General features: G+C 48.8%; 1 protein-coding gene across 1 annotated transcript in view; it reads right to left on the reverse strand.

Moving 5' to 3' along the window:
* Positions 1-23,516, reverse strand: part of LOC109894526 (ryanodine receptor 3) — a 77,457-nt gene that overhangs the window by 29,070 nt on the left and 24,871 nt on the right. Inside the window, exons 25-51 of the mRNA XM_031829002.1 lie at positions 21,557-21,830; positions 21,274-21,388; positions 20,356-20,488; positions 14,598-14,701; positions 14,310-14,445; positions 11,995-12,181; positions 11,738-11,846; positions 11,415-11,535; positions 10,295-10,464; positions 7,718-7,938; positions 7,470-7,560; positions 5,149-5,289; positions 4,418-4,581; positions 4,119-4,197; positions 3,755-3,844; positions 3,474-3,620; positions 3,073-3,135; positions 2,886-2,961; positions 2,646-2,769; positions 2,438-2,553; positions 2,251-2,318; positions 2,024-2,145; positions 1,806-1,855; positions 1,652-1,712; positions 500-738; positions 287-368; positions 60-190 (exon numbers count right to left, since the gene is read on the reverse strand). Coding sequence (XP_031684862.1) covers positions 60-190; positions 287-368; positions 500-738; positions 1,652-1,712; positions 1,806-1,855; positions 2,024-2,145; positions 2,251-2,318; positions 2,438-2,553; positions 2,646-2,769; positions 2,886-2,961; positions 3,073-3,135; positions 3,474-3,620; positions 3,755-3,844; positions 4,119-4,197; positions 4,418-4,581; positions 5,149-5,289; positions 7,470-7,560; positions 7,718-7,938; positions 10,295-10,464; positions 11,415-11,535; positions 11,738-11,846; positions 11,995-12,181; positions 14,310-14,445; positions 14,598-14,701; positions 20,356-20,488; positions 21,274-21,388; positions 21,557-21,830 — 3,414 coding nt within the window. The remainder of the gene's footprint in view (positions 1-59; positions 191-286; positions 369-499; positions 739-1,651; positions 1,713-1,805; positions 1,856-2,023; positions 2,146-2,250; positions 2,319-2,437; positions 2,554-2,645; positions 2,770-2,885; positions 2,962-3,072; positions 3,136-3,473; positions 3,621-3,754; positions 3,845-4,118; positions 4,198-4,417; positions 4,582-5,148; positions 5,290-7,469; positions 7,561-7,717; positions 7,939-10,294; positions 10,465-11,414; positions 11,536-11,737; positions 11,847-11,994; positions 12,182-14,309; positions 14,446-14,597; positions 14,702-20,355; positions 20,489-21,273; positions 21,389-21,556; positions 21,831-23,516) is intronic.

Raw genomic sequence — 23,516 nt, forward strand, 5'->3', positions numbered from 1 at the left:
AATAGTGTATCATGGCGTAACATGTACAACACTATCACGTATAAGTGTGTGTAACTCACTGGCGCGTTCTCTGGCGGTCTTGGTGTTGAACACAGAGCAGGGGTTGTGTTTGTTGAGCAGGGGCTCCAGGAAGGCCACAGGCATGGCCCCTGCCAAGGTGGCCAGACACTCCCCCAGGGCCGGCAGCTGCCTGGAGGGGACAGGGAGAGGGGAGAGACAGACACACAGATCTCAGACATATAGTATCTGTGATATCAGTCTCCTAGCAAGATCTAAATAATACTACCTTTCCACATAGATGTTTTTCCCAGTCCCGAGCGCATAGAGGCTGGTCAGGATACGATAGCAGGACACTTGGACATCATCCACTGAAAAACAGCAGAAAAGGTATGTTGGTTACATTCATATGCACAGCATCAGTGTTTTGACATGAATATAAAGCATACTCTCGCCACTCCTCATATCTCCTAGATGTGTAGGTCTTGCTGTGGTCACTCACAGAGCAGGTCCACTCCAAAGTGGTGCTGGGTGATGTGTTCAAACAGGGCAGTGAGGATGGGCAGTAGTGCCACCGTGGTGTAGTTGATGTTCTGGGACACGCCCTTCATCTGTGAACGGGAGTGGGTGAACTTCCCCAACTTCAGGTTCTCAAGTGTCTTCTCCAAGTCCTCCGCTGCGTTCTCGAAGAACGTCCTTAACCCCGCCTTCACCAGCTCTGAGCCAGACTTCATCACCGTCCTGTCGGAGGAGAGGGAGAAAGGGGTTAAATGGTGGAGTATGTAGTCTGTCATTGCTGCCGCTTGTGCACACAATAATCCCCATGTGGGATAATAAAATGATCGTATTTGATTAGAATAATAATTGCCATATGATAGAAGAGTTCCCAAAGGACAGCATCATTTCCATAGAGGAGAGCCAGCTATACTAGAGAGCTCCCAAGGGACTCTAGTCATGTCATGTGACTGAGATAAAAATTTCTATCTGACCTTGAATATTTACAGTGTATGATTTATACAGTAAATTATGTAAATATTTAGATTCAAGGTGAGACTGTCAGTGTAAGGATGTGCAGAAATATTACACCCCAAAAACTATTTGATACATTAAGCAGATTAGATTAGTCCATTTTTAGTAATGCATTTTGTGACTCTTAAAGCTTTTTGAAGCCGTGACGAATCTCCCAAAGGGAGGGAGTTGAAAGACAAGGCCTATGGGCAAGTACAGTACAGTAGCTACATCCTCAGCATAAACATCATGTTTAATGCATTGCTATTTTAACCTCATTTGTGAGAACTGCTGCCTCAAACAACACATAGTTTCTAAAGAACACTAGGAGCCCGGAGCTAGCTACAGTACCTGCTGTGTATGCATGATGAGTGTACTTATCTAAATACCAGCGGGAGTTGTTTCTCTTCATGTCAATGATTCCATAACGACACGAATAACAGCAACTGGTGATTATGAACATAGTGGAGAACAACATATGTGTGGGCCTAAGTATGCAACGTTGGCTAGACATTAGGTTAGCCCTCTTTTCCAATGACATGTACTGTAAAATTGCTACGTGACGGACCTCTTTCAAACCTTTGATTTCATTTCAAACTCCAGGGATATATTGTGGCATAGGACTGCAGGACTGAGTTCTACCCACCTGGTGTCCAGTGTGTGGGCCAGGATGTGGAGAACGCTCACCATGGTGGTGGAGTCACTCCCTACAGGAGAACACAGTACAGTCATTAGCATATCACACACTAATCGTCATCCTAATATTCACAGCAACAAAGCGATGAGAATCAGCTTCTTACCAAATAGGGAAATCCTGTGTCTGACAAGAGCTGCCAGTTTACAGAACAGGCTGGAAAAGTGAAGGAGAGATAAAGAAGGAAAGAAAGAACGAAATCAGGGAGGTCAAAGGCTAAGAGTAGGAAAAGATGAAAGGAGTTTACGGAGAAGAGTATGTAAGTAGCATTCACAGAGAGTGAGAAAGTGGAACTGCAGAGTCGTGAGATGTTATTGTACCGACCTGGTGGCCATCTCCTTCTCCTTATTAGAGGCATAGCCGCTGCTGCTCAGGTTCTTACTGGGAGAAGACAGGAAGTAGAGACAGTGGTTCTTGAAGTACTGGTCTATCAGAGGGAGGAGGACCTAAAGAATAAATACCATTTAGGAGATGTGTGACATTCTTTGTGTAATCTCATGTACTGTACTTAAAATGTTAATTTGTTTCACATAGATTTACAATATTCTCACTTTGGCAAAAAACTTGATTTCTTGCTCATGAGGCGACTTGTCGGTCTTCCCACTGGTAGCCATGGTCTCTGAAACGACAAGGTCAAAGTTCAATAAAGAGCAAGTCAATAAGGCAGCATTGTCCATAACAGAGAAAAGGTAGAGGAGCATTCAAAGATCAACGATATGAATGTCACCAGGCTCTTACCAAGGTGGGCAATGAACTCCTGGGCTGAGTTCACATACTTCAGCAGCTTCTTGAGGAACTTGTAGGCAAACCTCTTCTCCATGGAGGAAGAGTCCTGCTCCATGTCCTTCAGACCTCTACAACACAGGGGGAAGGGACAGACGAATTGTCATTTTGTCACAACAATACAACTCAATGTTTTTACAAAGACTGAAGTTCACACACTGACCTGGTGATGGCGTAGCCGTTGATCTGCAGGAAGCGGAACAGGTCCCGGGCCTTCTCTTTGTCCCGGGCCTTCTCTTTGGCGGTCAGGGTGTCATAGGGCACCAGCAGAGGGTGAGTTGCACCCCCTGGAACCACAAACGACAACGCTGTAACAATCAGAACCAAAAAATCTCACATTTACTCTGACTACATTAATCTGGCTCCTCCATCTCACAGGGAGGGTAGATAATTATAGAATCACCTCTAATTCCAAGGTCATTCTTTTTCTTCTTAGCCCAGATGTTGTGATAATTCTCAGCCACAACCTCCACCATGCCCTTGATCCAAAGAGCAAAGAGAACCTCTGTTAATTAAATAACATTAACAGCCTAGTCATAAACAAACCAGTTATTTACAGTTACAAAATAACAGCTGTGTGGTTCACTCACCTGTAACTCTCTAGACAGAACCACATTGATGGTGTCTATTGGGGTCGGGTTGAAACCGTTAGCCTGCCAAATGCCAACAAGAAAACATTCAGTAATAAAAACAAACACTGAACAGATAACTCAGCAGTCCTGGTATAAACTCTCAGAAAAAAGGGTTCCAAAAGAGTTCTTTGGATGTACCCCATAGGATAACTATTTTTAGTTCCTTGTAGAACCGTTTTTTGTTCCTGGTAAAACCCTTTTGGTTTCCATGTAGAACCATCTGTGGAAAGGAACCCAAAAGGGTTCTTCAAAGGCATCTCCTATGGGGACCTCCGAAGAACCCTTTTAGGTTCTAGATGGCACCTTTTTTCTCAGAGTGTAAAGTACTAGGAGGAGGAGGACGTTATTAAACTGAGTACATGAGAGGAGGACTGGGAGATCTTGCGCATCTTCTCACTCTCCCGTAGGGACATGGTCTCTCCGTCCTTGGTCCTGTCGATGTTCCAGCCCATAGCCAGCATGCTCTTCAGAGTCTCCCTCACAGGCCACCTGTAGATATCCTTCTCCTGAGGACCACACAGACACAGATACACACCAAGAGTTAGCAAGATATACAAATCAGTTCAAAACGAATCATCACGAGGTCTACCTATTGAGCTCGTACTTTAGTGTACCAATTCCATATTGTGTAATGTTCTACCTTCTCTGTCAGGCCTTTGTAGGTCCTAAGTAGAGGGTGAGTCTTGGCCTTCTCATCTATACAGTCCCCATACCTCCATCCCAACATCACCTGGAGAGAACAGACAAGTATGACCCTACTACAGACCTGATATATTACCAGCTAGTTTTTCAACCCAAATAAAAACAAACAGGATCGAGAGAGCAACCCTGAAACCAGCCTCCTATTGTTTCATCCAATAGGGTCGTGGTAAGGCTTTATAAAATACAGTGCAAAAGCAGTAGATTCTTAATCTTCATGGCCTGTTATAATGAATTGGTTCCAGGTGTAATTTTGCAGCATCTAATACACATTTCCTTGGCAGAGGAGCTCATCGTTGGCCTACCTTCTCTGCTGACCATTTGTCATGGGAATGCTCAGCATATTTGTTGGCAACGTGTTCCAGTTTCTCTGGAAGAGATATGCTGTCAAGAGAGAGTAACCATTACTCATTGCAGGTATGATGCATGCTGGGATAAAGCATATGTAAACGCAGTCATAAAGTATATAAAAGCACTGCACATTACATCAAATCAATTATGTGCATAACTTCTACATGGCACCTATAACAAGTTGTTACATATAATGTCAGAGTGGGATCAGACAGTCACGCCTTATATGCCATAATCTCCAATGGCCACTCACTTGGCTGTGCTTATGGGTTTGGGGTCGAAGTTGCCCTGAGCGTCCACAGACACAGGCTTCTCCAGGGTGGTGCTGATGGTGGCGTCTATGTAGTCAGGCGGTAAGGCCCCAGATATGGCACTCAGACAGGGCATGGCCATCTTAAAGAGATCTGCATCGTACTTCTGCAATGTGAAACACACTCTGATTGGTGGACTATCAGAGGTACCTCCACTGAGGTCTGAGTAAGGCTAAACTATCGACTAGAGACTGCAGGAATGGCGAGAGGTTAAGAGACATGCTTAATGCAGAGTCGTCCCAGTTACAGAGAGCAGAGGCTGAGATCGATGATGACTGTTCAAATATTGATGTTCTCAGCCTGGTCTTTCTGTCACCATCTTCACTTTCATGTGCTGGGTCCAGACATTTACCATACTTCAAAAAGAGCATACAAGGTGAGCCATAAAATCAATGGCAATATTCAACAGCACAGAAAGGCAACGAGGCATTTGTAGAGAGATAATTCAATAGGACACTTAAAGAGGAGTGTCTAGTACCAGATTACTAAAGGTTATGACCTTTTGGCCTGAACATGTATCCACATGGTCAGCACTTCCTGATCAAAGCTCAGTGCAGCTTTGATTTTATTGGCTCATTATCAGCCTTTTTTTTAATAGCCTCAACTAGGATCCTGTTGGAGCCCTGCCATTCTCCTGGGCCTAAGTGCTGTGTTAAAGGAGACCTCATCGTACCCTCTGTGAGAGCGAATCCAAGACGCCCCAGAAGATCTTCTTTGTGAGGAGCAGCTCCTCGTCTGAGGCCATGCCGTAGCTGCCCCAGCCTGATGGCAGACAGTAGTACTTCCAGCTCTGCTCGTAGTGATTGGTCAGGAGCTGTGGAGGGCACAAAGGGTCAAAGGAGAGTCCATCAGACTGAGAGAGAGGATGTATGTACAGTCTGCTGTGGGCTACACTGTAGGAATAGAAAACAGACACATACAGTGCCTTGCGAAAGTATTCGGCCACATTTCAGGCTTTAAACATAAAGATATAAAACTGTATTTTTTTGTGAAGAATCAACAACAAGTGGGACACAATCATGAAGTGGAACAACATTTATTGGATATTTCAAACTTTTTTAACAAATCAAAAACTGAAAAATTGGGCGTGCAAAATTATTCAGCCCCCTTAAGTCAATACTTTGTAGCGCCACCTTTTCCTGCGATTACAGCTGTAAGTCGCTTGGGGTATGTCTCTATCAGTTTTGCACATCGAGAGACCGAATTTTTTTCCCATTCCTCCTTGCAAAACAGCTCGCGCTCAGTGAGGTTGGATGGAGAGCATTTGTGAACAGCAGTTTTCAGTTCTTTCCACAGATTCTCGATTGGATTCAGGTCTAGACTTTGACTTGGCCATTCTAACACCTGGATATGTTTATTTTTGAACCATTCCATTGTAGATTTTGCTTTATGTTTTGGATCATTGTCTTGTTGGAAGACAAATCTCTGTCCCAGTCTCAGGTCTTTTGCAGACTCCATCAGGTTTTCTTCCAGAATGGTCCTGTATTTGGCTCCATCCATCTTCCCATCAATTTGAACCATCTTCCCTGTCCCTGCTGAAGAAAAGCAGGCCCAAACCATGATGCTGCCACCACCATGTTTGACAGTGGGGATGGTGTGTTCAGGGTGATGAGCTGTGTTGCTTTTACGCCAAACATAACGTTTTGCATCGTTGCCAAAAAGTTCAATTTTGGTTTCATCTGACCAGAGAACCTTCTTCCACATGTTTGGTGTGTCTCCCAGGTGGCTTGTGGCAAACTTTAAACGACAATTTTTATGGATATCTTTAAGAAATGTCTTTCTTCTTGCCACTCTTCCATAAAGGCCAGATTTGTGCAATATACGACTGATTGTTGTCCTATGGACAGAGTCTCCCACCTCAGCTGTAGATCTCTGCAGTTCATCCAGAGTGATCATGGGCCTCTTGGCTGCATCTCTGATCAGTCTTCTCCTTGTATGAGCTGAAAGTTTAGAGGGACGGCCAGGTCTTGGTAGATTTGCAGTGGTCTGATACTCCTTCCATTTCAATATTATCGCTTGCACAGTGCTCCTTGGGATGTTTAAAGCTTGGGAAATCTTTTTGTATCCAAATCCGGCTTTAAACTTCTTCACAACAGTATCTCGGACCTGCCTGGTGTGTTCCTTGTTCTTCATGATGCTCTCTGCGCTTTTAACGGACCTCTGAGACTATCACAGTGCAGGTGCATTTATACGGAGACTTGATTACACACAGGTGGATTGTATTTATCATCATTAGTCATTTAGGTCAACATTGGATCATTCAGAGATCCTCACTGAACTTCTGGAGAGAGTTTGCTGCACTGAAAGTAAAGGGGCTGAATAATTTTGCACGCCCAATTTTTCAGTTTTTGATTTGTTAAAAAAGTTTGAAATATCCAATAAATGTCGTTCCACTTCATGATTGTGTCCCACTTGTTGTTGATTCTTCACAAAAAAATACAGTTTTATATCTTTATGTTTGAAGCCTGAAATGTGGCAAAAGGTCGCAAAGTTCAAGGGGGCTGAATACTTTCGCAAGGCACCGTAGGTAACCACTTTACTGATGTACTGAAAGACAACTACACACTGGCACCAAGCCAAATATCTCCAATAGGATCTACAGCTGATGATAGGGAGAATGAATATCCCATGACCTATCTCAGTTTAAGTGCAGGCAGAATCAACTGTGTTCCGTCTTCCACAGGCAATCACATTCTTCCAGGCTGCTCTCTGCTCCCTGGTGCTCGGGTGTTGTTATAAAAACAAAACAACTTCCAACATCTGCTTAATGCTGAGAACGTCATCATTCATAGCAGTGAGAGTCAGAGAGAGGCAGAGAAAGAGACAGAGGCGGTATGTTTGATAAACAGTGTGTTTAACGCCCAACAGGATAGAGAGCTAATATCTTCAAGCAGGCTGCAGAGCACACCCCTGAAACCACAGCCTACTGTGAGAGGGCAGCAGAAGGGCAGAGGAAGAAAAAGAGAGAGGGAGAGGGAAGGAAAGGAGACATACCCTGAGAGGCATCTTGCAGTACTCCGTCAGCAAGGGCACGTCAAAGACGAGGCGTCGCAGGAGATGCTGCAGCATGGAGGGACGGAGGTACCTGCAGACAGAGGACCAGACCAGGGAGGGAACAGGAAATCAGAGAGAGACTACATCATGACCCAGGATAATACTGTTTGGCTTAAGTGTTTCAATGGCCACACAGTGAGCTTATCGCTTCATTAAGGGGTGCTAATGTACATAGTGGAACTCCTTACTTGCAGACGGCCAGCAGACACTCCTCGATAGCGTCTCTCTGGGCCTTGGTGAGCGAGCGGCCCTTGGACAGCCTGTAGATGGTGTGCAACGTGGAGTCGATGAGCACGGCATAGTGCTCTGTGCCAGCGAAGTGGGGGGCACAGCGGGTGAGCAGGGGCAGCATGGCAGAGCCGATGTACCTGTTCATGGCCAGAGCTGTCTCTGTGGTGCTGAGAACCTCCTATAGGGGAGGGGTCAAAGGGGAGAGGTCAACACAACACAGTGTCACACAGCAGTTCTCACAACCCAGGCACAACTTCAACTGTTCCACAATCACTATCAATAGGTGTGTCAAAGATAGACTTTCAACTACTCTAAATAGAATCCTAGTGAGGAGCTGAATCTGCACATTTATCCTTAGGAAATACCTGATGAAGAACTAAAACAGGGAGACAATGCACTAGGTCATCCCAGGCCAGGGCTAATCGTATCTACAGAGTAATACTCTCTAATGAAAGGCCTGGAACGGTGAGCCTAGCATCGTGTTACATCGGAATCAACCAGACTTTAATTTAATAGCTGCTGGATTACGTGGGCGCGTGATCCTTATCGCTTTCCAGTGTGGATCAAAGATCTGTGTGTCTGTACAGGAGCAGGGCAACTGGTGGCCCAGAGGCTAGACGACTACCACCCCGTAGCACTCACTTCCGTCATCATGAAGTGCTTTGAGAGACTAGTCAAGGACCATATCACCTCCACCCTACCTGACACCCTAGACCCACTCCAATTTGCTTTACCGCCCAAATAGGTCCACAGACGATGCAATCTCAACCACACTGCACACTGCCCTAACCCATCTGGACAAGAGGAATACCTATGTGAGAATGCTGTTCATCAACTACAGCTCAGCATTTAACACCATATTACCCTCCAAACTCGTCATCAAGCTCGAGACCCTGGGTCTCGACCCGCCCTGTGCAACTGGGTACTGGACTTCCTGACGGGCCGCCCCCAGGTGGTGAGGGTAGGTAACAACATCTCCACCCCGCTGATCCTCAACACTGGAGCCCCACAAGGGTGCGTTCTGAGCCCTCTCCTGTACTCCCTGTTCACCCACGACTGCGTGGCCACGCACGCCTCCAACTCAATCATCAAGTTTGCGGACGACACTACAGTGGTAGGCTTGATTACCAACAACGACGAGACGGCCTACAGGGAGGAGGTGAGGGCCCTCGGAGTGTGGTGTCAGGAAAATAACCTCACACTCAACGTCAACAAAACTAAGGAGATGATTGTGGACTTCAGGAAACAGCAGAGGGAGCACCCCCCTATCCACATCGATGGGACAGTAGTGGAGAGGGTAGTAAGTTTTAAGTTCCTCGGCATACACATCACAGACAAACTGAATTGGTCCACCCACACAGACAGCATCGTGAAGAAGGCGCAGCAGCGCCTCTTCAACCTCAGGAGGCTGAAGAAATTCGGCTTGTCACCAAAAACACTCACAAACTTCTACAGATGCACAATCGAGAGCATCCTGTCGGGCTGTATCACTGCCTGGTACGGCAACTGCTCCGCCCACAACCGTAAGGCTCTCCAGATGGTAGTGAGGTCTGCACAACGCATCATCGGGGGCAAACTACCTGCCCTCCAGGACACCTACACCACCCGATGTCACAGGAAGGCCATAAAGATCATCAAGGACAACAACCACCCGAGCCACTGCCTGTTCACCCCGCTATCATCCAGAAGGCGAGGTCAGTACAGGTGCATCAAAGCTGGGACCGAGAGACTGAAAAACAGCTTCTATCTCAAGGCCATCAGACTGTTAAACAGCCACCACTAACATTGAGTGGCTGCTGCCAACACACTGACTCAACTCCAGCCACTTTAATAATGGGAATTGATGGAAATGTATGTAAAATATATCACTAGCCACTTTAAACAATGCTACTTAATATAATGTTTACATACCCTACATTATTCATCTCATACGTATATGTATATACTGTACTCTATCATCTACTGCATCTTTATGCAATACAAGTATCACTAGCCACTTTAAACTATGCCACTTTGTTTACATACTCATCTCATATGTACTGTACTCGATACCATCTACTGCATCTTGCCTATGCCGTTCTGTACCATCACTCATTCATATATCTTTATGTACATATTCTTTATCCCTTTACACTTGTGTGTATAAGGTAGTAGTTTTGGAATAGTTAGGTTAGATTACTCGTTGGTTATTACTGCATTGTCGGAACTAGAAGCACAAGCATTTCGCTACACTCGCATTAACATCTGCTAACCATGTGTATGTGACAAATAAAATTTGATTTGATTTTTGAGATATTCTTAGCCGACTCCACTTAGACACTCAGCTTTAAATACACGTTTTAAACTCCCTCTCACACACACAAGCCTTCAATACACAGCCTCCACTCCACTCATCTCCCACATCCTTGAATACCTCAACCCACTTGTCTGGTAAACAATGAACTAGATGCCAAAACAAACAACTTGACGCCTTAGCCTAATTTGTGGTCTTCCACATCTCCCACTTCTCAGCTGAGGGTGAGCTCACCACTCACCGTGTCCAGAGAAGCAGAGGCTTGCAGGTCGGGCAGGAAGCCCACGTCCAGCAGCTGAAGTAGGAAGCTTTGGTCCTCAATACCATAGACCCGGTCCAGGAACAGCACCATGGGGGCCTTGTGGTCCGGGCAGAAACTGGCTGCCATATCAGGCTCTGTCACAGTGCCATCTAAGAGGAAGAGGAAGAGAGAGAGCAAGAGAGAGAGCAAGAGAGAGAGACAGAGAGAGAGACAGAGAGAGAGACAGAGAGACAGAGACAGAGAGACAGAGACAGAGAGACAGAGAGACAGAGAGAGAGAGAGAGAAAGAAAGAAAGAAAGAAAGAAAGAAAGAAAGAAAGAAAGAAAGAAAGAGAAAGAAAGAAAGAAAGAAAGAGAAAGAAAGAAAGAAAGAAAGAGAGAGAGAGAAAGAAAGAAAGAGAGAGAAAGAAAGAGAGAGAGAAAATAACATAAAAGGGAAAGATAGACAAAAAAAGAGGATATAAAAAATAATGAGATACAAAAGAAGAAGAGGAGGTGGGTCTCTGTATAAATAGGACTTGTGTAAATATGTTTTTCTTGCAGTATTCAAACAGGGAGACCTACCCATACATTATAGCAAGCCTCATCTGAAAGGCATGCGAGTCCAGATAACTAATGTGTATTCATTAGCAGCAGTGCAGCTTGTGAGAGGGTTTCTGGGGAGCGAGGCATGGCTGAGTTATTCAGTTGTTGGCCTGCCGACAGTGCTCGTTGTGTGGCAGCACTAGCTAGCAGCGTTTTAAGCTTGTGCAGAGCAATCAATAGAGAAAAACACCCGGCAACAGAAATGAGAGGGAGACGAGGAGAGCCGTGGGAGGTAGAAAGCCTTGGTTGATTAAAAACACATGAATTGTGAGCTGGGATCAAAAGCACGGTACCACCATTTAAACGATTAAGTTTCATACTTCATCATTTCTACCTCAACCAATTCATTATTTAGATCACTTTTTGTTGTTTCTAGACTTCAGAGAGTAAAGTCTGCATGCCATTAGATCACCACGACGGCTGAGTGATTTGGGATTTTATTGTGTGTTGTGTGTTGCTATTGTGTGCTGTTGTGCGTTATAAGAGCTGAAGTGGGAACTGGGCAGTCCTCTACCTTTGTGGACGACAGGCATTTTGAGGGGTATGCTGATGATGCCCACCAGGTCTTCAGTGGGCACAAGGGAGCGCAGGATGGCACGGATTCGCAGGGCCTCCCCTTTACCCTTGTTGATCAACTGAAGGAGGAGGAGGAAGGAGAGAAGGTCATTAGTCCTATTGAAATCTCACTGGTGGAAAACAGACATTCATTCAATCTTTACTTATCCAGATGAGTCAGAGAGAACAGATGCTGAGATGTCTCGTATGCAAATTAACCTCTCAGAGTAGGTTAGAGTACATGTGATCTGTGATAGGAGTGGGACCATCAGCTAAACTCACGTGCATCTCTGGGGCACAGCGTCCAAGTAGGTCGATGAGGGCAGAGTAGAAGGACATGATGGCATTGCCCATATGCACCACCTCTTCCTCCTCATCATCCTCAGCAGACCTGCCCATAACAAAACCAATGAGAAGGTCTTCTGGGCCTTACCTTGCCATCTCAACTAACTCATGATGATCTTACAGCGTTTACTTTGCGATGTACTATGCCGTTAGCTCTTGCTTTATAGCTGTGGCAGGTACAGTATGTAGCTTACGCGTCAGAGCTGACCCCCTGGGCGGAGGAGGGCAAGTCCACAGCAGGGTTATCTGAGATTTTGATGGCCTCCTTCATGGCTGCCAGCAGCCCGTTACCCCCCTCTCCTCTCAGAGCCGGGCCAAAACACTCTGGACGCCTGATCAGTAGCTTCACCACCACACTGGAGTTCTCCTCCACACTCTCACCTGGAACACACACATGCATTTGTTACACACACACACACACACACACACACACACACACACACACACACACACACACACACACACACACACACACACACACACACACACACACACACACACACACACACACACACACACACACACACACACACACCACCAGGTTAACAAAACATATATTTCAGTAATACACTGCATTAGCACATTGACATCAACACAGATATCGACACAAGATGCACATAAAATGCATTGGCAGTGGAAAAACACACACAAATTAGGCACACAGTACACACACACACATCAACAACTGATATGAACAAAATACTCCTTTGGGCTCCCAAACACCTCGGAGGTGAACAGCACCAGACATAAAGCTCATCTAGTGAGTGCTTGACAATGTATCGCCACTCTTTTTGGTCCATCACTGTCAGGAAGCAAATGAATGGCTGCCCTGCTCTTTCATCCAGGAGCAGTTTCCAATATTCACTCTCTTTAGTGAGATCCTGTTCCTCCACTGAGCTCTACTGACCTTGAGGCTGTGGCTCCTATCAGCTAACCCCCTCAGGCAGTCTAGCCTGCCCAGCAGGATCCACACAGACATGCCATCTCTAAAACTGCTGTCATGACGTTGCCCTCTTTGGGTACAGCGAGCCCATCCCCCTCTCCCTGCCTCCCCCTGCCTCCTTCAACTAGGCTGCTCTGGTCAGAGAGAGGTCGTAAATTCCTGAGAAGACCCTGCCTCATTGCCACACAGTATAAGAGACCGGGGGAAATTTTCATAGAGAACAAAGGAATTTCTTTCACCTCACAGAACTTGAGGTCATGTTCCGGACAATGTATTTAAGATCGGTGAAGAATCCAGCTACGAACTGGTCCATTTGTTACATTTTGGGGAAGCTCATGGGAGACGGTGTGGCCACATTGCCATAACGCTGTTTATATAATAGCCTCAGATATGAGGTTTACATCTAATTGTTGTATAAGATGAATGAGTGAGTATGATACTGTTTGTAAAATTGTGTGATGTGATTTTGGACTGTTTAATGAAGGAAACTCCAATTCCCTTTTGAGTTGAACTAAATCAGAGGACCGCCCCTGAGCCTAGTTAGGGTCAGGCATCCTGGGACAGCCCTTTTCTGCAATTCCGAATAAAACCACAACTTTAAGAAATTATCACCAGACCATGTTTCTCTCAATCACGGGAGTAAAAGGTTGTAGACCATTGATGAATCTTTTAACCATACCACGTGGTTAAACTCTTAGACTATTGATACCGACAGAATAAGAACAAGTCTTTGATATTAATTACTAGTCTGCAGCTAGGAATTCGGTATCATTGAACGTGAAGAACGACAACCGCCAAAAACATTCTATGACGAAACGAATGAATGTCACTCTGAACAATCCACTCTAACCAAGACAGAAAGAGAGAGCGAGAGGACAAACTCTCTCAAAAATGTACTTTTCAATAGCGATCAAGACGACACTGAGAGTAAATATATATATTGATTGCAATTGTTCCCGAATGAGTGAGCGTTCATGTGCAAAGGATTAGCATTTCAATTGTTATAATTACCACTCTGTGGTGACTTCTCAGCTCCCCCCTTTGTCCACCAAGCCGCGATGCCGGTTTAGCCCACTAGGGCATTTTTGTGAATTACTTAGTTAGTAATAAATAAATGATTTAAGACAATTGATGTATGGATGACTCATAGTGAAGACTGGGTTCGTGCAGATAACCAACAATTTAAGACATTTGGAATGAGACTAACGTGAGGTCAAATATATAATTCTTTAATTCGAAGACTAATTGATCAGATATAAAATATCTGAAAAGTTATTATAGGAAATGATAACTTTGTAATCTGAATATTTTCCTTGGTGACCTGACTTCCGAGTTAATTACAGTTACATGATTCATCAGTTTAATCGCGTAATACTAATTACAGAGAATCTTTGATAAAAACTAAAAGTCTTCATTTAATGATAGTAAAGACACGACACTGCCCACCCCTGGTATGGAAAGCACAGTACAGTACATTACCAAGCAGCATCCTCCACTTTACCCTACAGAGACCAAGGTTCAGTACAGGAGCTGCTGACAGTCATTACAGTACAGTTCCCCACCTACCATTGACAAATACAGCGAAGCGCAGGAAGGAGAGGTAGCGTTCACCCTCAATGGGGTTCCAGCCGATGTCAGGGTAACCTTTGTCCAGCAGCATGGGACAGCTCTGGAGCCCACAGCCTGCTAGGTACGTCACCACCTGCGACACACAACCAGGACAAAACAAAGACAAGCTTAGCAACAGCCACATGGACTGAGGATACTCTGAAACACATAGACACAAAACCCCAATTCTAATGCACACACACCAACACACACACACACACATCCAATAGAGACAGTATCCCCTACCTTGTCCAGGTCGGGCTCTTCCAGGGCCAAGGCCAGGCCGTTGTTGTCCATCACAGAGGAGGCAGCAACGTCTAGAGGAGTGGAGCCTCTCATGGCTGGGGATGCTACGGGGAGAAAACATACATATGATCCAATTTAAGTTATTCATATCTCACAGGTATTTACAACAATTCTGGTGTTCAGAGAATGATTCTCCAGTCCACCTAAATCAGAGGTTCTTCTCATTGCGATGGGAAGTTGTGGGAGTAACCTAAAGCCAACAGCAGGTGGCAGCATTACACTCTCATGATGAACCAGGACCAGACTCTGATTGGACTGTCAGACTGTTCATCTGTCAACAGCTGAGTGATACTGAGCTAAACCAAAATGTCCAGCTCATATTGGCAGTAATGACTCATACCTTCTATTGTTTATTTAAGCTCATTAAAGCAGCAGTATATTTCACTATCTTTGTTTTCATAAACATAAACATTCAAAGATGTGCAAATGATTGGTTCAGGCTAAAATCACACTCTGTGATATACTTTGTGCAATATACTGTAAGTGACTACGTTGTCCCTCGCCTTTGGACAATTCTGTGTGTGTGTGTGTGTGTGTGTGAGAGAGAGAGAGAGAGAGCTAGCCCAGGAGAGAACCGCTCTCTCTTTCTCCCTGCCACAGCACGGTGTTCAAAGAGTGACTGTGGCACAACCCCTCCTGACAGAATGTATGATGACTCACCCTCTTCCCTGATGAATTCACGACCAACTGACCAACCAACCAACCAACCAACCACACACACACACACACACACACACACACACACACACACACACACACACACACACACACACACACACACACACCTAATCTCAGGTGTGTGTCTAATGTATGCAGACTCACAGCTCAAGGACCTAACGTGAGGCCCCAATGAGATTATTGTCCATAACAATGAGAACAGCGTCAGAGATGCCGCCACACCCAGTGTAACTACAGTATAAGCCTGTTGTTCCAAAAGGAAGTAAGAGATGCTGGATATAGCATGTGATTGTCCTATGTCAGAGACTCTCCATCAACTCAGGGGTGTAGTGTACTGAGAATGTGATTTCCATCAACCCCCAGCAAGTGTATCCCCCAGCCCCAGCTCTACCAGGAGCAGTGTATCCCAGCCCCAGTTCTACCAGGAGCAGTGTATCCCAGCCCCAGCTCTACCAGGAGCAGTGTACCCTAGCCCCAGTTCTACCAGGAGCAGTGTACCCCAGCCCCAGCTCTACCAGGAGCAGTGTACCCCAGCCCCAGTTCTACCAGGAGCAGTGTATCCCAGCCCCAGCTCTACCAGGAGCAGTGTACCCCAGCCCCAGCTCTACCAGGAGCAGTGTACCCCAGCCCCAGCTCTACCAGGAGCAGTGTATCCCAGCCCCAGCTCTACCAGGAGCAGGGTACCCCAGCCCCAGCCCCAGCTCTACCAGGAGCAGTGTATCCCAGCCCCAGCTCTACCAGGAGCAGTGTATCCCAGCCCCAGCTCTACCAGGAGTAGTGTATCCCAGCCCCAGCTCTAACAGGAGCAGTGTACCCCAGCCCCAGCTCTACCAGGAGCAGTGTACCCCAGCCCCAGCTCTACCAGGAGCAGTGTACCCCAGCCCCAGCTCTACCAGGAGCAGTGTACCCCAGCCCCAGCTCTACCAAGAGCAGTGTACCCCAGCCCCAGCTCTACCAGGAGCAGTGTACCCCAACCCCAGCTCTCCCAGGGGCAGTGTACCCCAGCCCCAGCTCTACCAGGAGCAGTGTACCCCAGACCCCAGGCCCAGCTCTACCAGGAGCAGTGTATCCCAGCCCCAGCTCTAACAGGAGCAGTGTACCCCAGCCCCAGCTCTACCAGGAGCAGTGTACCACAGCCCCAGCTCTACCAGGAGCAGTGTACCCCAGCCCCAGCTCTACCAGGAGCAGTGTACCCCAGCCCCAGCTCTACCAGGAGCAGTGTACCCCAGCCCCAGCTCTACCAAGAGCAGTGTACCCCAGCCCCAGGTCTACCAGGAGCAGTGTACCCCAACCCCAGCTCTCCCAGGGGCAGTGTACCCCAGCCCCAGCTCTACCAGGAGCAGTGTACCCCAGACCCCAGGCCCAGCTCTACCAGGAGCAGTGTATCCCAGCCCCAGCTCTACCAGGAGCAGTGTACCCCAGCCCCAGCTCTACCAGGAGCAGTGTACCCCAACCCCAGCTCTCCCAGGGGCAGTGTACCCCAGCCCCAGCTCTACCAGGAGCAGTGTACCCCAGACCCCAGGCCCAGCTCTACCAGGAGCAGTGTATCCCAGCCCCAGCTCTACCAGGAGCAGTGTACCCCAGCCCCAGCTCTACCAGGAGCAGTGTACCCCAGCCCCAGCTCTACCAGGAGCAGTGTACCCCAACCCCAGCTCTCCCAGGGGCAGTGTACCCCAGCCCCAGCTCTACCAGGAGCAGTGTACCCCAGCCCCAGCTCTACCAGGAGCAGTGTACCCCAGCCCCAGCTCTACCAGGAGCAGTGTACCCCAGCCCCAGCTCTACCAAGAGCAGTGTACCCCAGCCCCAGGTCTACCAGGAGCAGTGTACCCCAACCCCAGCTCTCCCAGGGGCAGTGTACCCCAGCCCCAGCTCTACCAGGAGCAGTGTACCCCAGACCCCAGGCCCAGCTCTACCAGGAGCAGTGTATCCCAGCCCCAGCTCTACCAGGAGCAGTGTACCCCAGCCCCAGCTCTACCAGGAGCAGTGTACCCCAACCCCAGCTCTCCCAGGGGCAGTGTACCCCAGCCCCAGCTCTACCAGGAGCAGTGTACCCCAGACCCCAGGCCCAGCTCTACCAAGAGGAGTGTACCCCAGCACCAGCTCTACCAGGAGTAGTGTACCCCAGCCCCAGCTCTACCAGGAGCAGTGTACCCCAGCCCCAGCTCTACCAGGAGCAGTGTACCCCAGACCCAGCTCTACCAAGAGGAGTGTACCCCAGCCCCAGCTCTACCAGGAGTAGTGTACCCCAGCCCCAGCTCTACCAGGAGCAGTGTACCCCGGCCCAGTTCTACCAGGAGCAGTGTACCCCCCGGCCCAGTTCTACCAGGAGCAGTGTACCCCAGCCCCAGCTCTACCAGGAGCAGTGTACCCCCAGGCCCAGTTCTAGCAGGAGCAGTGTACTCCCCGGCCCAGTTCTACCAGGAGCAGTGTACCCCCAGCCCCAGTTCTACCAGGAGCAGTGTACCCCCCGGCCCAGTTCTACCAGGAGCAGTGTACCGCCAGGCCCAGTTCTACCAGGAGCAGTGTAACCCCAGGCCCAGTTCTACCAGGAGCAGTGTACCGCCCGGCCCAGCTCTACCAGGAGCAGTGTACCGCCCGACCCAGCTCTACCAAGAGCAGTGTACCACCCGGCCCAGCTCTACCAGGAGCAGTGTACCCTCAGACCCAGCTCTACCAGGAGCAGTGTACCCCCAGGCCCAGCTCTACCTGGAGCAGTGTACCCCAGACCCCAGGCCCAGTTCTACCAGGATCAGTGTACCCCCAGGCCCAGCTCTACCAGGAGCAGTGTACCCCAGCCCCAGTTCTACCAGGAGCAGTGTACTGCCCAGCCCAGCTCTACCAGGAGCAGTGTACCCCAGCCCCAGCTCTACCAGGAGCAGTGTACCCCCAGGCCCAGCTCTACCAGGAGCAGTGTACCGCCGGGCCCAGCTCTACCAGGAGCAGTGTACCCCAGGCCCAGTTCTACCAGGAGCAGTGTACCCCAGCCCCAGCTCTACCAGGAGCAGTGTACCCCCAGGCCCAGTTCTATCAGGAGCAGTGTACCCCCAGTCCCAGCTCTACCAGGAGCAGTGTACCGCCCGGCCCAGCTCTACCAGGAGCAGTGTACCCCAGCTCTACCAGGAGCAGTGTACCCCAGACCCCAGGCCCAGCTCTACCAGGAGCAGTGTACCCCAGCCCCAGCTCTACCAGAAGCAGTGTACCCCAGCCCCAGCTCTACCAGGAGCAGTGTACCCCAAGCCCAGCTCTACCAGGAGCAGTGTACCCCAAGCGCAGCTCTACCAGGAGCAGTGTACCCCAGCCCTACCAGGAGCAGTGTACCCCAGCCCCAGTTCTACCAGGAGCAGTGTACCCCCCGGCCCAGTTCTACCAGGAGCAGTGTACCCCCAGCCCCAGTTCTACCAGGAGCAGTGTACCCCAGCCCCAGCTCTACCAGGAGCAGTGTACCCCCAGGCCCAGTTCTACCAGGAGCAGTGTACCCCCAGGCCCAGTTCTACCAGGAGCAGTGTAACCCCAGGCCCAGTTCTACCAGGAGCAGTGTACCGCCCGGTCCAGCTCTACCAGGAGCAGTGTACCGCCCGGCCCAGCTCTACCAAGAGCAGTGTACCACCCGGCCCAGCTCTACCAGGAGCAGTGTACCCTCAGACCCAGCTCTACCAGGAGCAGTGTACCCCCAGGCCCAGCTCTACCTGGAGCAGTGTACCCCAGACCCCAGGCCCAGCTCTACCAGGAGCAGTGTACCCCAGCCCCAGCTCTACCAGGAGCAGTGTACTGCCCAGCCCAGCTCTACCAGGAGCAGTGTACCCCCAGGCCCAGTTCTACCAGGAGCAGTGTACCCCCAGGCCCAGTTTTACCAGGAGCAGTGTAACCCCAGGCCCAGTTCTACCAGGAGCAGTGTAACACCCGGTCCAGCTCTACCAGGAGCAGTGTACCGCCCGGCCCAGCTCTACCAAGAGCAGTGTACCACCCGGCCCAGCTCTACCAGGAGCAGTGTACCCTCAGACCCAGCTCTACCAGGAGCAGTGTACCCCCAGGCCCAGTTCTACCAGGAGCAGTGTACTGCCCAGCCCAGCTCTACCAGGAGCAGTGTACTCCAGCCCCAGCTCTACCAGGAGCAGTGTACCACAGCCCCAGTTCTACCAGGAGCAGGGTACCCCAGCCCCAGTTCTACCAGGAGCAGTGTACCCCCCGGACCAGTTCTACCAGGAGCAGTGTACCCCCCGGCCCAGTTCTACCAGGAGCAGTGTACCCCAGCCCCAGCTCTACCAGGAGCAGTGTACCCCCAGGCCCAGTTCTACCAGGAGCAGTGTACCCCCAGGCCCAGTTCTACCAGGAGCAGTGTACCGCCCGGTCCAGCTCTACCAGGACCAGTGTACCGCCCGGCCCAGCTCTACCAAGAGCAGTGTACCACCCGGCCCAGCTCTACCAGGAGCAGTGTACCCTCAGACCCAGCTCTACCAGGAGCAGTGTACCCCCAGGCACAGCTCTACCTGGAGCAGTGTACCCCAGACCCCAGGCCCAGTTCTACCAGGAGCAGTGTACCCCAGCCCCAGTTCTACCAGGAGCAGTGTACTGCCCAGCCCAGCTCTACCAGGAGCAGTGTACCCCAGCCCCAGCTCTACCAGGAGCAGTGTACTGCCCAGCCCAGCTCTACCAGGAGCAGTGTACCCCCAGGCCCAGTTCTACCAGGAGCAGTGTACCCCCAGGCCCAGTTTTACCAGGAGCAGTGTAACCCCAGGCCCAGTTCTACCAGGAGCAGTGTAACGCCCGGTCCAGCTCTACCAGGAGCAGTGTACCGCCCGGCCCAGCTCTACCAAGAGCAGTGTACCACCCGGCCCAGCTCTACCAGGAGCAGTGTACCCTCAGACCCAGCTCTACCAGGAGCAGTGTACCCCCAGGCCCAGTTCTACCAGGAGCAGTGTACTGCCCAGCCCAGCTCTACCAGGAGCAGTGTACTCCAGCCCCAGCTCTACCAGGAGCAGTGTACCCCCAGGCCCAGCTCTACCAGGAGCAGTGTACCTACCAAGGCCTACGCTGCTGTTCTCCAGAAGGTAGCTGAGGTGGTCAAACATGGCCTTTTGGTTCTGACGACTGATCCTGCAGAAGTAACACAGGAAGCGACAGCAGCTGGCCACCATCTTGGGGAACGCTATCTCCTGAGAGGAAAACACAGAGACTAGGGTTGATGAGGCACAACCTGTCCAATTCTCACTATAAAACTGAGACTCAGCTGACATTCTGACAGCTATGCATATTATTAGTAGATAAAACTTGAAACTACTAGTAGTTAAACTGTTGCAACTATAAGACCTAAAAGATAAATACAAGCTTAACTCATGTGATCATCAAAAAGAGACAAACAGGCAGGCAGACAGACGAGAGGGTACAGTTACAGTATCACTTTATTCTGGGCTTGTGTTGGGTCTACTGACTATTTGGCTTCCTCAAGGCGTGTTGCTATAAATCCCCTTCACTAACGAATGTCTAAAAAAGGCCTGCCATGCCATTCCATGTCGACCCCCCCTCTGTCCTTCCTCCATCCCCAGGCCGGGCTCTATACCCCAGTGTCATGGTAGAGAGCCGTCAGCCTGGGAGAATAACCACCTGCTGTGGTGCATTTATTACTGCCCTCCCCTCCTTTCCCAAACACACACTCAGCCTCCCTTCTACATGCAGTACAGCCTCCCTTGCCTTGGTTTGTAGCACATACACATTGGAGCTCTGGAAAACCTGTTTTTCAAATACTGTATACAACCAATATTTATTCTCAAGTGTGTTTATTAAAGTCATTCCCCGTAATTGGCCATTGTGTTGTGTTATGCTGCATCTGACGCCTACCCAGTAGCCACACAGTGCTAGTTGAATCTCTCATCAACAACTGTCATGGATGCTGTGATACATCATAGTCTCCTCTATCATCTGTAGCAGTACTGAACTGTACCTGGGACTTGCCTCCTCCCAGCACGTTGACCATCACCTCCATCACCGTCTCATGCATGCCTAGAACACGCATCAGGTTGGGGTGCTGGTAGAATATCTTGTTGTTCATGATGTCACTGGATGGAAATACAAAACACAGAATACTCAGAACAGGTCAAATAATACTTGGAACAGTGATTGAGATCATTATTGTATCTTAAATTAAGCATTGGTACTTTAAAGCTCCCTGGTTATCAGACTATATATGTTCGTGCAGTAGACTGTCTCACTGACATGTAACCTACCCCAGACCGTCGATCATGAGTTTCTCCTCCTCCTTGCCCATGCGTACGGATAGCAGTGATCTGATCTGACCCAGAGAGGCCAGCAGGTTGATGGTGTCCTGTATAGAGGCAGCACTGATAGTGTAGCTCTTCCTCATGGCCCGGAGCAGCTCTCCAATGCTGTCGTACTGTCTCCTCAGCAGGCTGAACATCACTCTGACCAGCTCGGGGTCCTGGACGTGGCACTCCTGAGCCCAGCTCACCATGGTCTGGGAGATCAACTCCTTCAGGTTGGCTAGAGAACAGACAGCAGAACCTTGTTATCTCCTCCTCTTTACATGTTTAGGATATGTACTGCATATGTAGTGGTAAAAACAAGAGCAGTTTACGGAAGTATAGTAGATGGAACTAGTGTGTGGGAAGTGAGCCTTTTCAAAGAGGTTTGTAGGCAATGCTTCCTCTAAGTGCAGTAGCCCCGAGACTGCCTCCCCGGAACTGCCGCGCAGAAATATCATCCCACAGAGCACGAGATTGAACTTCACTCAACCTTCTAGAACAGTGGTCACCAAGATGTCCATCGCGATCGCCTGGTTGATCTCCAATGCATTCCTAGTCGATCGCCAAACATTTCTGTAAAAACCCAATGATAAAGCCTTGTGTTCCTATTATTTTTATTTGTCTCAAGCTGTAGGTGCACCTGATTCAGCTGCCCTGTGTGCCGGGTAGGCCAACTGTTGCCATTGTCAACCATTTCATGAAGATACACTGAAGACATTCCAGAGAGCAAATTAAGTGCACTAGAGGCCAACCGCTGGCCAATCGGATGGCTCAGATGGCCGTGTCTGCAGTAACGTAGCAGGTACAAAAGTTCAGTACAGCAAAGTTGATACTGTGAGATTTCAAAACTTTTAAAACCATGACTAGAGAGAGACTGTCAACGAATACATTAAAGAGCTGCTGTTTATACAGTGGGGCAAAAAAGTATTTTGTCAGCCACCAATTGTGCAAGTTCTCCCACTTAAAAATATGAGAGAGGCCTGTAATTTTCATCATAGGTACACTTCAACTATGACAGACAAAATGAGGGGGAAAAAAATCCATAAAATCACATTGTAGGATTTTTTATGAATTTATTTGCAAATTATGGTGGAAAATAAGTATTTCGTCACCTACAAACAAGCAAGATTTCTGGCTCTCACAGACCTGTAACTTCTTCTTTAAGAGGCTCCTCTGTCCTCCACTCGTTACCTTTATTAATGGCACCTGTTTGAACTTGTTATCAGTATAAAAGACACCTGTCCACAACCTCAAACAGTCACACTCCAAACTCCACTATGGCCAAGACCAAAGAGCTGTCAAAGGACACCAGAAACAAAATTGTAGATCTGCACCAGGCTGGGAAGACTGAATCTGCAATAGGTAAGCAGCTTGGTTTGAAGAAATCAACTGTGGGAGCAATTATTAGGAAGTGGAAGACATACAAGACCACTGATAATCTCCCTCAATCTGGGACTCCACGCAAGATCTCACCCCGTGGGGTCAAAATGATCACAAGAACGGTGAGCAAAAAGAACCACACGGGGGGACCTAGTGAATGACCTGCAGAGAGCTGGGACCAAAGTAACAAAGCCTACCATCAGTAACACACTACGCCGCCAGGGACTCAAATCCTACAGTGCCAGACGTGTCCCCCTGCTTAAGCCAGTACATGTCCAGGCCCGTCTGAAGTTTGCTAGAGAGCATTTGGATGATCCAGAAGAAGATTGGGAGAATGTCATGTGGTCAGATGAAACCCAAATATAACTTTTTGGTAAAAACTCAACTCGTCGTATTTGGAGGAAAAGAATGCTGAGTTGCATCCTAAGAACACCATACCTACTGTGAAGCATGGGGGTGGAAACATCATGCTTTGGGGCTGTTTTTCTGCAAAGGGACCAGGATGACTGATCCGTGTAAAGGACAGAATGAATGGGGCCATGTA

Source organism: Oncorhynchus kisutch, linkage group LG7 (genome assembly GCF_002021735.2).
Source record: "Oncorhynchus kisutch isolate 150728-3 linkage group LG7, Okis_V2, whole genome shotgun sequence".
Taxonomy (NCBI): Eukaryota; Metazoa; Chordata; class Actinopteri; order Salmoniformes; family Salmonidae; genus Oncorhynchus; species Oncorhynchus kisutch.